The 13,305-nt window shown below is 48.5% G+C and overlaps 4 protein-coding genes across 7 annotated transcripts; 3 read left to right on the top strand and 1 right to left on the bottom strand.

Annotated features, from left to right (window-relative positions):
- Window positions 1-59: 59 nt before the first annotated feature.
- On the top strand, window positions 60-2,508 carry LOC108022682 (WD and tetratricopeptide repeats protein 1). Its single transcript, XM_050887179.1, has 3 exons — window positions 60-215; window positions 331-1,093; window positions 1,151-2,508. The coding sequence occupies exons 2-3, from the start codon at window positions 343-345 to the stop codon at window positions 2,290-2,292; spliced, it is 1,893 nt and encodes a 630-aa protein (XP_050743136.1). The 5' UTR covers window positions 60-215; window positions 331-342; the 3' UTR covers window positions 2,293-2,508.
- A 335-nt stretch (window positions 2,509-2,843) lies between these two features.
- On the bottom strand, window positions 2,844-6,864 carry LOC108022685 (longitudinals lacking protein-like). 3 transcript variants are annotated; one of them, XM_017091757.3, is made up of 4 exons: window positions 6,727-6,864; window positions 4,656-4,919; window positions 3,800-3,886; window positions 2,844-3,743 (listed from the first exon to the last, which is right to left on the bottom strand). In XM_017091757.3, the coding sequence occupies exons 2-4, from the start codon at window positions 4,755-4,757 to the stop codon at window positions 3,549-3,551; spliced, it is 384 nt and encodes a 127-aa protein (XP_016947246.1). In that variant the 5' UTR covers window positions 4,758-4,919; window positions 6,727-6,864; the 3' UTR covers window positions 2,844-3,548. The 3 variants fall into 3 exon arrangements, with proteins under 3 accessions (XP_016947246.1, XP_016947244.1, XP_016947245.1); XM_017091755.3 differs by having other exon boundaries at window positions 6,694-6,739; XM_017091756.3 differs by lacking the exon at window positions 6,727-6,864 and adding an exon at window positions 6,598-6,690.
- Window positions 6,865-6,918: 54 nt separating this feature from the next.
- On the top strand, window positions 6,919-8,934 carry LOC108022684 (nitric oxide-associated protein 1). The gene has a single exon (XM_017091754.3). It carries the CDS (start codon window positions 7,027-7,029, stop codon window positions 8,896-8,898), a length of 1,872 nt encoding a protein of 623 aa, XP_016947243.1. The 5' UTR covers window positions 6,919-7,026; the 3' UTR covers window positions 8,899-8,934.
- Window positions 8,935-9,483: 549 nt separating this feature from the next.
- On the top strand, window positions 9,484-13,184 carry LOC108022665 (CTTNBP2 N-terminal-like protein). 2 transcript variants are annotated; one of them, XM_017091734.3, is made up of 5 exons: window positions 9,484-10,597; window positions 10,658-10,844; window positions 10,908-11,029; window positions 11,168-11,207; window positions 11,536-11,638. In XM_017091734.3, the coding sequence occupies exons 1-4, from the start codon at window positions 9,754-9,756 to the stop codon at window positions 11,182-11,184; spliced, it is 1,170 nt and encodes a 389-aa protein (XP_016947223.1). In that variant the 5' UTR covers window positions 9,484-9,753; the 3' UTR covers window positions 11,185-11,207; window positions 11,536-11,638. The 2 variants fall into 2 exon arrangements, with proteins under 2 accessions (XP_016947223.1, XP_016947222.1); XM_017091733.3 differs by lacking the exon at window positions 11,168-11,207 and having other exon boundaries at window positions 11,536-13,184.
- The last annotated feature ends 121 nt before the right edge of the window (window positions 13,185-13,305 follow it).

The raw sequence follows: 13,305 nt of genomic DNA, 5'->3' as shown, positions 1-13,305 counted from the left end.
ATTTTAAATTAACATAGGGGGCCAAGACGCTGATTCTCTTTGCTGTTTAATTTAAACTGAGCTTAGCCTTTCTACTTTCCGACCAGGCACCTTCGAAAATTATCAATTTTTTCCAATTTAAAATTTTCTAGTCCTAACCCGTTATACGCCCACGTAGTCGTTACGAAAATCCCGCGGGTCTGGCAACGCCACGCACAGGTGTCAACAACAGCAAGGTTAGGCCAGAGGGGCGGGTAAGACTCAGGGGGAGGCACTCAGCGAATGCAAAATGAATTAAACGGAGAGCGAGACGAAAACAAACAGAAACAAGTGTCATAATCCTATCCACAGCACTGGGAGATAATGTCGAGCGATGAACTGTGTCGCGTAAAGTACTCTAGTTCGCGCTATCAGCGCCACAGCACGCCCTTGAACGTGAGTTCGTTGCATTGGCAGCGCCAGCAGTATGGCCAGGATCTCGACGAGCTGCTCCGCCGACGGCTGGTGGCTTCCCCCGCCTATGTGGACCGCTTGGAGCAGGAGGCCCTGCTCACCGGCCACGAGGGCTGCGTCAACTGCCTCGAGTGGACCACCGACGGACTGTGGCTGGCCTCCGGGTCCGACGACTACCGCGTGATGATCTGGGATCCGTTCCGAAAGAAACGGGTCCATGTCATCAAGACCAAGCACCTGGGCAACATGTTCTCGGTGAAGTTCCTGCCGAAGACCAACAACAGCATTGTGGCTACGTGTGCAGCCGATAAGTTCATCTACGTCTACGACATCAATCACTCGAACGAAACGCTCTTCGCCTGCAATTGCCACTTGATGCGGGTGAAGCGTCTGGCAACCGCCCAGGATTCGCCACACATCTTTTGGTCAGCGGGTGAGGATGGAAACATCCTGCAGCTGGACATGCGGGAGTCTCATCGCTGCCGCCCGGAGGAGGGCAGTGGCGTCAAGCTGTTGAGCCTGTGCAACCAGGAGAGGTACGAGGCGGAGGCCAAGTGCCTGGCCATCAATCCCAGGAGGACGGAGTACCTGGCCGTGGGCGCCAACGATCCCTTTGCCCGACTGTTCGATCGCCGCAAGCTGCCCGCCAGCAATGGCAATAGTGGGTTTCTCAAACTGAAGCTTCAACACCTTAATATCCACCTCTAATCTCTTCCAGGTCTCTCCGCCTGCGTGGCTTACTATGCACCTGGGCAGATTGTGAAGAACATCAGCCGGAACATCGTCCACGAGTCGCGAGCCATCACATATCTTACTTTCAATGGCAATGGAACGGAGCTGCTGGTCAACATGGGCTGCGAGCACGTCTATCGCTTTGATCTGAACCATGCTGAGCCCCCGGTCTTCTACGAGCTGCCCACCCTCACGTCGCCGGTCGCCCAGGAGGAGGAGGAGCTGGTGAAGGCGCCGCGCAAGAGTCGGTCGCTGCCTTCCAGCATAGAAGTGCATAAAAAGGAGGGCAACGAGTTCCTCGAGAACGGCAAACTTGTTGACGCCATCGATGCGTATTCAGCGGCTTTGGCCAAGTACCCGCAGGGAGAGGTCCTGTATCTAAACAGAGCCACAGCTCTGATGCGACGCGGATGGTTCGGAGACATATACGCGGCTCTCAGGGATTGCCACGAGGCGCTGCGGCTGGATCCCAGCTATGTTAAGGCTCACTTTCGACTGGCCAGGGCTCTGCTGGAGCTGCACCGTCCCCAGGATGCGGATAGATGCTTGCAGGCGCTCATCCAGCGGTTTCCGGACTTCGCCAACAATCACGGCGTGCTGCTGCTGAACAAGGACATCAAGGAGAACCGCCGGCAGTCGCAGAACACCGAGCCACCCGAGCCGGAGCCCGTGGCCATGGAGGATGGCTTTCGCTATCTACGACTGAGCGACGCCGAGTATGATCTCCGTTCCACGGCCCGGGACTATATGCAGCGATATGTGGGCCACTGCAACATCACGACGGACATTAAGGAGGCCAACTATCTGGGCAGCCAGGGCGAGTTCATAGCCGCCGGCTCGGATGATGGCAATCTGTACATCTGGGAGGGGGATACGGGCAAGATCCGATCCGTTTATCGGGCGGACAGTGCCATTGTCAATTGCGTGCAGCCGCATCCCAACATCTGTATGCTGGCCACCAGCGGCATTGACCACGACATCAAGATCTGGTCGCCGTGCTCGGCCAGCGCCGAGGAGCGACCCAATCTGGTGGCCGATGTGACGAGATTCGTGGAGGACAACCAGCAGAAGATGCGCACCGATCCGTTCGAACTGCACACGCGCAACGCGTACTGTTTTAATAACTGAGAACCTGTAGCTTAATGCGAAACAAGACCTAAATCTGCTCTGCACTGGGCAGCGAGCGAGATTCAATCCCGGCAATATATCAAATACTAGTGTAATTTAAGCTAAGCGAACATATTTTTGTTAATTTGTAAACGAACTATTGTATACAGAGTGTAATGCTAATGGAGATGAGTATGTTATGGAGGACTATAAAAATAAATACGAAGAAATTGCAAATCGTACCGCTTTCCAATCGGAACTCAATGAAAAGCTTAGTGGGAGGATTTGAACCTTATTTTTTTGGAATTATTCTGTTTATTTACCGTAGTTCTTTAAATCTATGCTCACATGTATACATATACATACATATAAATATCTTTTACTTTATGTAATAATATTCAAGTATAGTTTTTACTCAAGTTTTATTTTTCTTTCTATCGATTTCCTTACTCTTTCGTTTAAACTAGGTAAAATTGATAGCTTTTTCGTTTGTTATTATTAAAATATATGTCGTGTATTTTGAAAATTTTGAAAATAGGCCGCGTATGTCCACACACAAATTAAAGTACAACTTTGCATTTGTTTCTATTTTATTGTTTAAGTTTAGATGAAAATGAGTTTTGTCTGTCTGGAGGCGTGGCATGTCTGGGGTTGTAGTTAGTGGCTTAAAAACTAACCGAATGTGTTGTAATATTCGCGCCCGTTGTGGCTTTTTCCTTCTACTTGCACATTTCACACTATATTTATAATTATCTTTATATATTTTTAATGAATCCTTTCTTTAATTACTTTACAAAAGTGCGTTTTTTGTTTTGTTTGTTTAGGGGCTGTCCATATCGTTTCATTTATACAGAGTGGTGTGTTTCGTTTCTCGTAGTTGTTAATAATATATTACAAACTATTTTATGCAGAAATCAAACGAATACAAAATTCAAATCAAGTTCTGTGGTGTCGTCGTTAAGTGTTGTGGTTCTTCTTCGGGTTTTGCAAATCGGAAGGTCAAATGTGAATGAGTGGGTGTGTGGGAGTGGGCGGGTGGATTTGGCCACCACCTTTACTTTACAGGCTAATCATTTGAATCTGTCAGCTTTGTGTAGTTGTCTGTTGGTGTTTCGTCTTCCTCCTAGTGTACGCTTACATGAATTTCTATACCAAATGTTACGTGTTCTCATTCATCTGTTTGGAATTTTGTTTTTCTTGCATACATATAAGTTTCTTATAGTTGGTTGTTGTTATTTTTATGTATTTTTGTTTTTTTGTTTTATTGTTTAATACCATCAACCCTCCCGCTTTATTGAACTGGGTGTCTCTGCCAGGCCTTTCACTTTGAGGCGATCGGCGGTCTTAAGAAATGCTGGCAACTGTTCCTGGGACACGTTCACCTCGCCGGCGTACATGAACTCCAGTATAGCCTGTAGGTGGATGTAGGAGACGTCTTTCAGGATGATAATCGGGTGCTTAGACGGGTTCTCCTGCGTAGGAAGATCAAACATTAGTTGGTTGCCCATTCACCAAGCCACAAACTCACCTCTAGTAGCGCTTTGAAGTAGGGACTGCAAGCCGAAAGCACCATTTTGTGGGCTTTGCAGGTTTGGCCCTCGCAGGCGAGTGTAACCTGTAACAGAGCAAGCATTAGGAATTCAGTTTAATCCGTTAGACATTTCCCCCAACAAAACACCAACCAGAGCACCCAAAATTATATAGAGGGGGCCAAACGAACAAGAACAAAGAAACAGGTAAAAGAAAAATGTATAGAAAAGAGCGTGAGGGCCAGGTAGTCAGACGAAGCGAGCTGAGTCGGTGACTGACCCTCCACAAGGGGCGGCCGAGAGCTAATCGGGCCAAGACTAGCATAGTAAACCTCAGTTCGCCCCTGAGTTGGTCAATTGCAGTCGAACTTTTTGAGTTGAAAGTGTCTTTTTAATGTTCAAAACTTGTTTTTAAACGAATGCATTTTAAATAAACGTGTTTATATGTTAAATATATGAAAGCCTATTTCCGAATTAGACCTATCCTAAACCCTAAGCAAATATCTCGATTTTAATTGTTAAAAAACCTTAAAAATAAATGTATCCCAGGTGGCGAGTTCTAGCTTCCTTAATAACTCTATTAGCATTTCCAAAATAATACTTTCTTATAAATAAAATCAAAACTGTACTCTATCTGAACTCAAAAATTGATGGACTTGTTTCGACCTTAATTACAAATACAACTTTCTCAGAGAATAGTCCCCAATCAAATTTATTTGAAAACGAAAATATTTTGTGTTATTTTAAAATCCCAGAGCTCTAATGATCTAGCATGGAGGGGTCCGACTGTAACCAAATTTTCGTAAGGGATTTCCCATCGTATCTGTGTCTGAGAAGGTTCTTTTGGGTACTCACATCTGTGAAGCTCTTCTCGTCGCGCAAGTGACGGAACGAGGTCACCATATTCGTTTGAAAATCGTTCCATTTCAGAAAGAACTGTTGATCCGACGACATCATGAAGAAGCTTTTGTTGGTGGGGGCGTCGCTCTGTGGACTGAATCTGCGGGCAGGGGGCTTAATTTGGACTATTGGCCGAAAGGTTCACCGTTGGATGGGCTTAATTCGCACAGCAGACCACTTAATCCGTGGGTTGTCGATTTGGCTTTACTCGGGCGCACTCTGCAAGGGAAACAAGCGCACAGCATTAAAAAACAAACAAACAACAGCTTGGCGAAATTAGCAGTGTTACGAGAGACGGGTCGCGCTTAGAGAGTTGCGAAAGAGCACTGCTGCACTGCCGAATATCTCAATCTCTCGGCCGAAAACATTCTCAAGATAAAAGTGCTGCGGCGCATGTGCAGCGTGTTTGTGTAATGGAAATGGGAATTTGTGGGGAATTTGTCTGTGTGAGCGCGCTGGAAAATGTCAAAGTGCTGAGCCAGCAACAACAACAAACGGCTCTGCCCGCAAAGGTTAAGCAAAGAGGCAAAAATATCAAATCCAAATCGTCGCTCGCTCGCGCTGCCGAATGCCTTTCACTTTTCAAGGCGATTTCTGCATTTTCAGTAATATGCCTCTGCTTATTTGAATCCGAGCGCGGCACAGTGGCTCAGAGTGCAGCTGCCGGATGACATTTATTTTTAGCTGCGCTACTCCATTAAGAACAACATTCATTCCGGCGGTTTTAGGCTGCCAAGGAACTAAGATGGCGGCGGCATTTGCACTTCCATTGAGTTTTGTTTTTCCTGTGTGTTCCATCCACTTCACTCCATTTCGTCCCACTGTGCGGCCAACATGTGTTTTCCTTCTTGCGGAATAGCATTGTTGTTGATGCGACTCTCTTGTGCGCTACACTTGGCGGTCGGCTGTGTGTTTGTGTGGGCGGCGGAGAGAAGGGCATCCAGAGTTCATCAGAGCTTAGACTTACACAGTCCCTCTCTCGCTCACTCACACTCGCGCGATTACTTTGGCTAAGCGCTCTCAACTTTCAACTGCCGTTATGATTTCGCAATTACATTACAGCAACAACAACACAACTAAAAACGCAGAGCAGACATCGCTGGAAATTTCAGCTGCATGTGTGTGTGTAAGGGAGGGAGTGAGTGTCGGCGGCGGCAACCATCTCGCTTGCTCTTGCGACCGGGGTTATCGGTAGCTTCTACTAGGCCGAGTGCATTTCGTCGAATCGTGGATGTGTGGATGTTGAAAGTTGTCTAATTTCCGAACTATTGATTTTTCCCCTTCCTTTTCCCTCGCCAAGAAATTGCATTGCATTGTTGTTGTCGTCGTCGCCGCTGCTGCTTCTTGAAGACCAGTTTTGGTAACAACAGAAGAATGGAAAGGAGCGAGTGAGGCGGCGGTGAGTAAGTGAGTGAGCGAGCGACGGCAGCAGCAGCAGCAACAACAACAAACGTTCGAAACGAGTTCCAACGAAAGTTGCAACACTCTCAAAAATTTGAGCAGCTCTTATTGTTGTTATTGCATTACTCAATCGGGAAGAACTCTACACTCGGCGGAAAAGCGTGTCAGTCTGGGGTATCCATTTTCTTTTTTGTTGTTCTGCCTAGACAATGGCGGCGACGGCGGCGGCGGCAGCAGCGGCGTCCCTTTAATTGCACCGCCTTTGTTTATGCAAATATTATTGTAATATTCGGTTAAAATTAGGTCGCGCTTTGCGTTACTTTTTATTTCATATACACGCAGCAGCAGCACGCATACAGTCGCGTCACGTCACTCACACACACACACAGAGCCGCCGTTCACATACACTTGTCTTTTTTCCACACACTTTCCTAATCATTTTATTTTTTTTCGGTGCGCTACTGCTTTTTACTCGGCGTGTACTCTGTACTTTTACCAATGCGTAAATCGCCTGCCAGCCGCCGCAGGAGCACGCTAATTGCGCCGTGGACACGTTTTTTCTAGATCTTTTTGTTTCAATTTTAATACATACACGCTTCTTTTTTTTGTCCCGCACTCGACTCACCTCTGCTTTCTCGCTAACGCTGCTTTCTTTTTTCTCTTTCACCGATTTCGATTTTCGATATTCCGATTGTTCGATATAAATCGGGCTCACTCCGATTGGTTTAATTGTTTGGCAAATGTGTCTAATTAATCAATAAATAGGTTTTCAATATTTTTTTTGTTTTTACGAGTTGTTTAATTACAAAGAGATACAATATATTTAGTGCAAAATATTTCTAGAACACTTATCGATTGTAAACACTATCGATGGACAGCATTCAGCTTTTGTCTGCTTACAAACGTTCTTGGAAGGAATTACAAAATGTTGAAGACCTCGCGTTTATATAAAATAATAAATAAAAATGTTAGTTTGACATTTTCGAGACTGCAAAATACGGCTGCCGAAGTGGGCCAGAGTTCCCGGCAGAAGGCGTGGCTGCTGGCCCGGGAGCGATACCAGGACCATGAGCACGTCCACTACAGCTCCGTTGTAGAGACGAAAATAAAGTCCCATTTCTCGATTCCTGAGGCTCCACAGCCATTTCCCGAAGACTGGATGGAGGACTACGAGTTCTACAAGGGCGCCCAGGAAGGGGCGGACAGAAAGGGTACTCCGGATGCCTCGATTCCACCCTCAACAGTTCCCTGCAACGGCTGTGGCGCCAATCTGCATTGCTCCGGTGAATCTCTTCCCGGCTATATACCCAGTGAAATATTCAAAGGACGGTCGCATCAGGAGCTGCAGACCATCACCTGCAAGCGGTGCCACTTCCTGAACCACTACAACATTGCCCTGGACGTGGAGGTGGCCCCATCGACCTATGTGGAGACCATTTCCCGCATCCAGGACAAATTTGCCCTGGCCATTGTGCTGGTGGACCTGTTGGACTTTCCCAGTTCCATCTGGCCGGGAATGCAGCATGTACTGGGCACAAAGAGGCCCGTTTTTCTGGTGGGCAATAAGGTAGATCTGCTGCCACGCGATTCCAATGTCTATCTGCAGCACATTAAGGACTCCCTGGCCCGCGAATTCGTCAAGCACGGCGGCGGAGATGGTCTGAACATTAAGAATGTCAGTCTGATATCCGCCAAAACGGGCTATGGCATCGAGGAGCTAATAACACAGCTGCACAAGACGTGGGCCTACAAGGGGGACGTCTATCTGCTGGGCTGCACCAATGTGGGCAAGAGTTCGCTGTTCAACATCCTGCTGAACTCTGACTACTGCCGCCCGGAGGCCAGTGACCTGGTGCGCAAGGCCACAACTTGTCCGTGGCCGGGAACCACACTTAAATTGCTGCGGTTTCCCATCCTGCGGCCATCCAACGATCGCATCTACATGCGCTTCAAGAGATTGGTGTCGGAGCGGACCGAGAAGGCGTTGAAGGAGAAGGAACGTCGTGCGGTAGCAAGGGAAACGGGAGCACCGGCAGCTGCCCAACCTTTGGCATCTGTGGGGCGAACTTTTGATCGACGGGAGGATGTCAACGATGCCTTCGCCATGGCCGGCGGCACAAAGCCCATTACAACGCTTAACGATCGCCAGAAGAACTACAAGGAGGCGCGTTGGGTCTACGACACTCCCGGAGTAATGCAGCCCGATCAACTGACTCCCCTGCTCACCGCCGACGAACTGGTGAAGCTGCAACCCAGCTCAATGATCCGCCCCAGAGCCTTTCGTCTGCGACCCCAGATGAGCATTCTGTTGGGAGGTCTCGCACGCTTGGATCTGTTGGAGTTAGGAAGCTCAAAGAAGCAGCTCGACTGGTTGAAGGTGTTTGTATTTGCCTCGGAGAATATACCTGTGATGATAGCAGACACACAGGCGGCGGATAGCGTGTACAAACGGTATCTGGGAACTCCTTTTCTGGGCGTTCCCATGGCCAGTAAGGATTTGGAGGCTCGTCTGCGGCGCTGGCCAGGATTGCAGTGCAAGGAAGACGATATTGTGCTGGCGAACGAAGAGGGAAATGAGGGAAAGCTAAACTGTGATATTACACTCAGCTCTGCCGGCTGGATGGGTTTCCTCCTGCCCGGGCATTCCGAATGCCGTCTGCGGGCATGGACTCCGCAGGCTGCTGGAATTTACAAGCGGGAACCCGCTCTAATTCCCCTGGCCGATCGGTTGGTGGGCAAGCACATTAGGTACTCTCTGGCCTACAACACCGCAAAGCCTTTTGTTTTCAGAAAATAAAATATTAAATAGGTTTTCATTGTTTGTTACAGAAAATGTTTTATTTTAAATCATGTTTGGTTCCCAGAAAGAACATTTTGTATGTTTCTGAATAAAAAATATTGTTAAGATATATCATCTATATGATGATGTATTTTTTGTAAAACCAAAATATTCAAACTGCTGTAATGGCGCCAATAATCCAGGTGAGAGCCTTGCTTTAAACGCTTTTAAACACTGGTCTTGCGCTACCTTTGTTTACTAGCTGGCAACGTCCGCCTGCAAATCAGAGCTGCCAAAAGGCTGTTTCTGACAATAAGTCTAAGAGAAAAGCTAAACAGTATGAAACCTGGTCTTTATCCCTAAGCTGCTGTAGGTAGGATGAAGTAGAAATTGGTCATAAGATTTAGCTTTACCGGATTAATCTGATGAAAAACTACTTACAATTGCAAGAAGCATAGCCTACTTTTATATATTAATATATATTCAAATAAAAACCACAGTTGCCACTTCCCGCCATAGCTAACACTTTCCCGCAGTCGGTCTTAAAAAAGAGCCAGACCTGACGGGAAAAAAGCGCAACCGGCAGCTCCGCCGCAAGTATCCACTTTTTCACGGGCAACAAATTGACAAAGAATTTTTAAGATAATTTCCTGTGGCGATTGCAGGTTGCGCAAAAGCCACTGGACCAACAAACAGGATAGGACCGAGTTCAGACCCGAAGTAAGGCATTGCGGACACCGCGAAAATTGTGCAATTTGCGAAGTGCGACGCACCAAACTTTTTTCTCGTATGCTGTGAGCTGCGAGGAGGCGGAAGTCGGGAGTTGGGAATCCGGAATCGGAATCGGGAATTCAGAAGCAGGAGTCGGGGGAAATGGAGCAGAACTCGAACTCGAGCGCCGCCGCGGAGACGTTCGCGGAGTCAGCTGCTCCGGAGGCGGAGTACGGCATTGAGAACTGCTCCGGATCCGGAATGTCGGGCAGCGACACCGTGAGCGCCAATCACGAGTTCCAGACCATGAAGCCGGGTCCCGGGGTGGTGCACAAGCTGCCGCCGGTGGCCAGCTCCACCGCCACGGCCACAAATGGACGCACTCGAGCCGAGCTGCCGCACAGCGAGCTGGTGAAGATGCTCTACTATTTGGAGGGCGAACTGCAGGCGCGGGATGTCTGCATTGCCGCCCTGAGGAACGAGCGGGTGAAGCAGCTCATCGCCCAGCTGCGCACCAAGCGCCTCCAGCCCAACGATCCCTATGCGGCCATATTCCGGGACAAGATCGCCCTCAATGGCAACCTCATCTCGAGGGAATCATCCACACAGGCGGCGCAGGCCGAGATGGAGGTGCGCCAGATCATCGAGCAGCAGATGGAGCAGCAGTATCAAATGGTCAGCAAGCAGAGGGCCACGCATGTGCGCATGGTGAACATACTGACAGAATCGCTGGAGAACAACCAGCGGATGCTGCAGGAGCTGGAGGAGGAGAAGCGCAAGCACGAGCACACCACGGCGCAGGGCGATGACATCACCTACGGCCTGGAGATGGAGCGCACCAAGCTGAAGCAGGACCTCGAGGAGGAGCGCGCCCAGGTGGCCAAAATGGAGAAGGACCTGAAGAAGCTGCAGGAGACGCTCGAGTACGAGCGCAATCGGCAGAAGCAGATTGTGCTGCTGCTCATAGCGGAGCGCAAAAAGATCTTGATGAAGTACATAGAAGAAGGTGCGTATGGGCTACAGTAGCTGGGCCAGTGAATAGTAATCTAAAAACAATATTTTTCAGGCAAAAGATCCGAGGATCTGGCCCAAATCCTGGCCGAGGAGAAGCAGCGTTCGGACACCATTGCCGAGGGCCTCGAAGAGGAGAGCAAAAAGTCACTGCGCATGGAGGAGGAACTGGAGAAGCAGACACATGCCATGGAGCAGGAACGCAAAGCCCTGTTTGCCAAGCTGGCCAAGGAGGAGCAGCGGTGGGTTTGACTGCATCGCTGTAAGAAATCATTAAACTAATTCATATTATACGTTTAATCCAGGGTCAAAGAGCTGGAGGCGGAACTCAACGCCCTGCGCGGCGAGCACGAGGCTCTGAAGAAGCAGCAGCAACTGGGGGGCAGCGGCTCATCTGTGGCCGCCGCCAAGGCGCGACAGTTCAGCGGTGAGTGAGCCAGACGAGGCACTTCCACAACCTTGAAACTGGCTGTTGTAATTATATATGGTTGCCCTCTTTATAATTTCTCTATATACAAACTATAACTCTATTTATATTACTTTTTTTTCGAAACTCCTCTTGAAGCCGAAATCTTTTGTTAGAAAAAATGTTACGCAATTGCAAGGTGATTTGTTTTTTGTTTTGTGATGTTCCTTGTGCACACCACGTTGCACCAACCCAAAGATCACGCATCCGCACGTCCACCCCGCACGCTCGCACATTCCAGTCATTGGAGCACCTTCCTTATAAAAGCCAGAACGTAGACAACTGTAGAATTTTCACGACCATGCCGAAACATATCCACACAAGCACGGCCCGGGCAGAAGGTTTTTAATGGGCTTCCAAGCTTTCGGCGCTTCTGCCGGGGCCAGCTCACCTCGGAGATCCGAAGATCGAGTGTTGAGCCACATTTACTCGACAAAATACTAATCCAATCTTTCTGCATTTTCCAGACGACGCCTGTGCCTCGCCCCCCATGGCGAACATCGCCAAGGTCGTGCAACCAACCGCCACGGTGAGCAGCATGCCGGTTTCGGGACCACAGACCGGCATCGCCCGCTCCATAGCCCCGGGCCAGAACATCCGGAGTGCTGGTATCGTAACGGCGCCCACGGGCACGGCCACAGCAGTAATAGCACCACTCTCGGCCGTGCTCAATCACACCACCAGCAGCAGCACCACGAATAACACCACCACCGGCAGCAGCAGCTCGGGCGTCGCCAGCATTGGAGCAGCCACTGCATCGGCGGCAGAGGCGGCTGCCACTGTCACCGTGCCCCTGGTGGCGCCACCCTCACCCTCGCCGGCGAAGATGCAGCCCACGGCCACCATTCAGCGGGCGCCAGGCGGCAAGTATGCCGCTTTGGCTGCTGCAGCTGCCCTCGACCAGACGGCCACACCACCGCATCCACATCCCGTGCCCATTGCTGTGCCACCGGTCACCGTGCCGCCAGCGGGAGCCCGCGGTGCACCGCCACCCATACCGACCAAGCCGATCGTACCGCCCAAGCGGGAGCCCTCGCTGTCCCGGCTGGGCTCGATCACGGGCAGCAGTGCCATAGCTTCTGCCACGGCGACGGTGGCGGCTCCCGCCTCCACAACGACCACGGCGAAGCATAATTAGACACCCCACTCAGACTCAGAATCACATTATTAACCGATATTGGGCGTAGAATAAGCGAAATACTCAAGCGGCGTAGTCCCTCGATGACCGCGCTAGGCAACAGGATCTTCCATCTCGAACTGCCATTAGGAATCACGTCCTAGGTGAAAAGCTGCCTTTTTATACTTATGTAGGTTTCTTTCGGCTTCAGAGCCTTTAAAAGCCAATATTTCCATGCCTGTCACAAAAGTGAAATGCTTTTATTTCGTCTATAGCGTAATGTTCTAGTTCTAGTAAACATAACTTTAGCTCTTCTATTCAACATTTTTTAACGTTAGTGTTATTAATTCTACTGGAAAGAGTTTAAATTTAGACTTAACCCGTATTCAAGCCCTTTAAATTCTTTTCAAAATAGAATTCTTAGCATTAAGAAATCTTCCTGTCGTTATTTAACTTTTAAATACTTTGTACAGCAACTTTACAACTTTTAAATAATTATTGAGCAAATTATTATATTTTTTAAAGTCAAGTTTTTTTTTTATTTTTTTATACCTGCTGTTTTTTTTTTTTATTAAACTTCGATAATTCCTTTTTACTAAGCCCCCATAGAAGTTGACTATTGTCAGTTCGAGATTGGAATCTTAAAAAGTTTAAGTGTTTAAATTCATTATTCAAGTATTTTCTGTTGCCTAGTGTGATGGGCGAAATAATGAAAATTTGGCATGCAAAGTGAGTAGGAGAAAAGTTTGTTAAGCACTAGAATGAGGAATGTGCAGTGCGTCCCACCCCGGCGGCTTCTCGACTAAGTTTAGTTTAGTGTTTATTGTTTTTACCAAGCGAATGATATATGTATTTTATAATGCCGTTGGCGGTCCGAGGGCCAAGCCAAGAGACAAGCGACTTTAATTGTAATTCCGTACGTGGTGACCGAACATTTGTACAGGGACGTGCGATTCTCATAACGATTAACAACCAGAATATATAGTAATTATATACATACCCACAGATATATTATATGTATCCGCGCATATGCATAGACCTATGTGTACTACCCTTGTGCTCCGGGCGTTGTTTAATAGTTCTTAGGTGCGTCTCGTATACTTATGTAAACTTCCTTTTG

Source organism: Drosophila biarmipes, chromosome 2R (assembly GCF_025231255.1).
Source record: "Drosophila biarmipes strain raj3 chromosome 2R, RU_DBia_V1.1, whole genome shotgun sequence".
NCBI classification, from domain to species: domain Eukaryota; kingdom Metazoa; phylum Arthropoda; class Insecta; order Diptera; family Drosophilidae; genus Drosophila; species Drosophila biarmipes.
This window is presented reverse-complemented; position numbering and strand designations above follow the sequence as displayed.

What these genes read in the sequence shown, in the direction of transcription:
- LOC108022682 (XM_050887179.1), top strand. Translation starts at nt 343, where the DNA reads ATGTCGAGCGATGAACTGTGTCGCGTAAAGTACTCTAGTTCGCGCTAT. An exon ending in GCCCGCCAGCAATGGCAATA is followed by an intron (nt 1,094 to 1,150) that starts GTGGGTTTCTCA and finishes AATCTCTTCCAG; the next exon opens with GTCTCTCCGCCTGCGTGGCT.
- LOC108022685 (XM_017091757.3), bottom strand. Translation starts at nt 4,757, where the DNA reads ATGATGTCGTCGGATCAACAGTTCTTTCTGAAATGGAACGATTTTCAA. An exon ending in ACGAGAAGAGCTTCACAGAT is followed by an intron (nt 3,887 to 4,655) that starts GTGAGTACCCAA and finishes GCTCTGTTACAG; the next exon opens with GTTACACTCGCCTGCGAGGG. An exon ending in ACTTCAAAGCGCTACTAGAG is followed by an intron (nt 3,744 to 3,799) that starts GTGAGTTTGTGG and finishes CTTCCTACGCAG; the next exon opens with GAGAACCCGTCTAAGCACCC.
- LOC108022684 (XM_017091754.3), top strand. Translation starts at nt 7,027, where the DNA reads ATGTTGAAGACCTCGCGTTTATATAAAATAATAAATAAAAATGTTAGT.
- LOC108022665 (XM_017091733.3), top strand. Translation starts at nt 9,754, where the DNA reads ATGGAGCAGAACTCGAACTCGAGCGCCGCCGCGGAGACGTTCGCGGAG. An exon ending in GATGAAGTACATAGAAGAAG is followed by an intron (nt 10,598 to 10,657) that starts GTGCGTATGGGC and finishes AATATTTTTCAG; the next exon opens with GCAAAAGATCCGAGGATCTG. An exon ending in CTGGCCAAGGAGGAGCAGCG is followed by an intron (nt 10,845 to 10,907) that starts GTGGGTTTGACT and finishes CGTTTAATCCAG; the next exon opens with GGTCAAAGAGCTGGAGGCGG.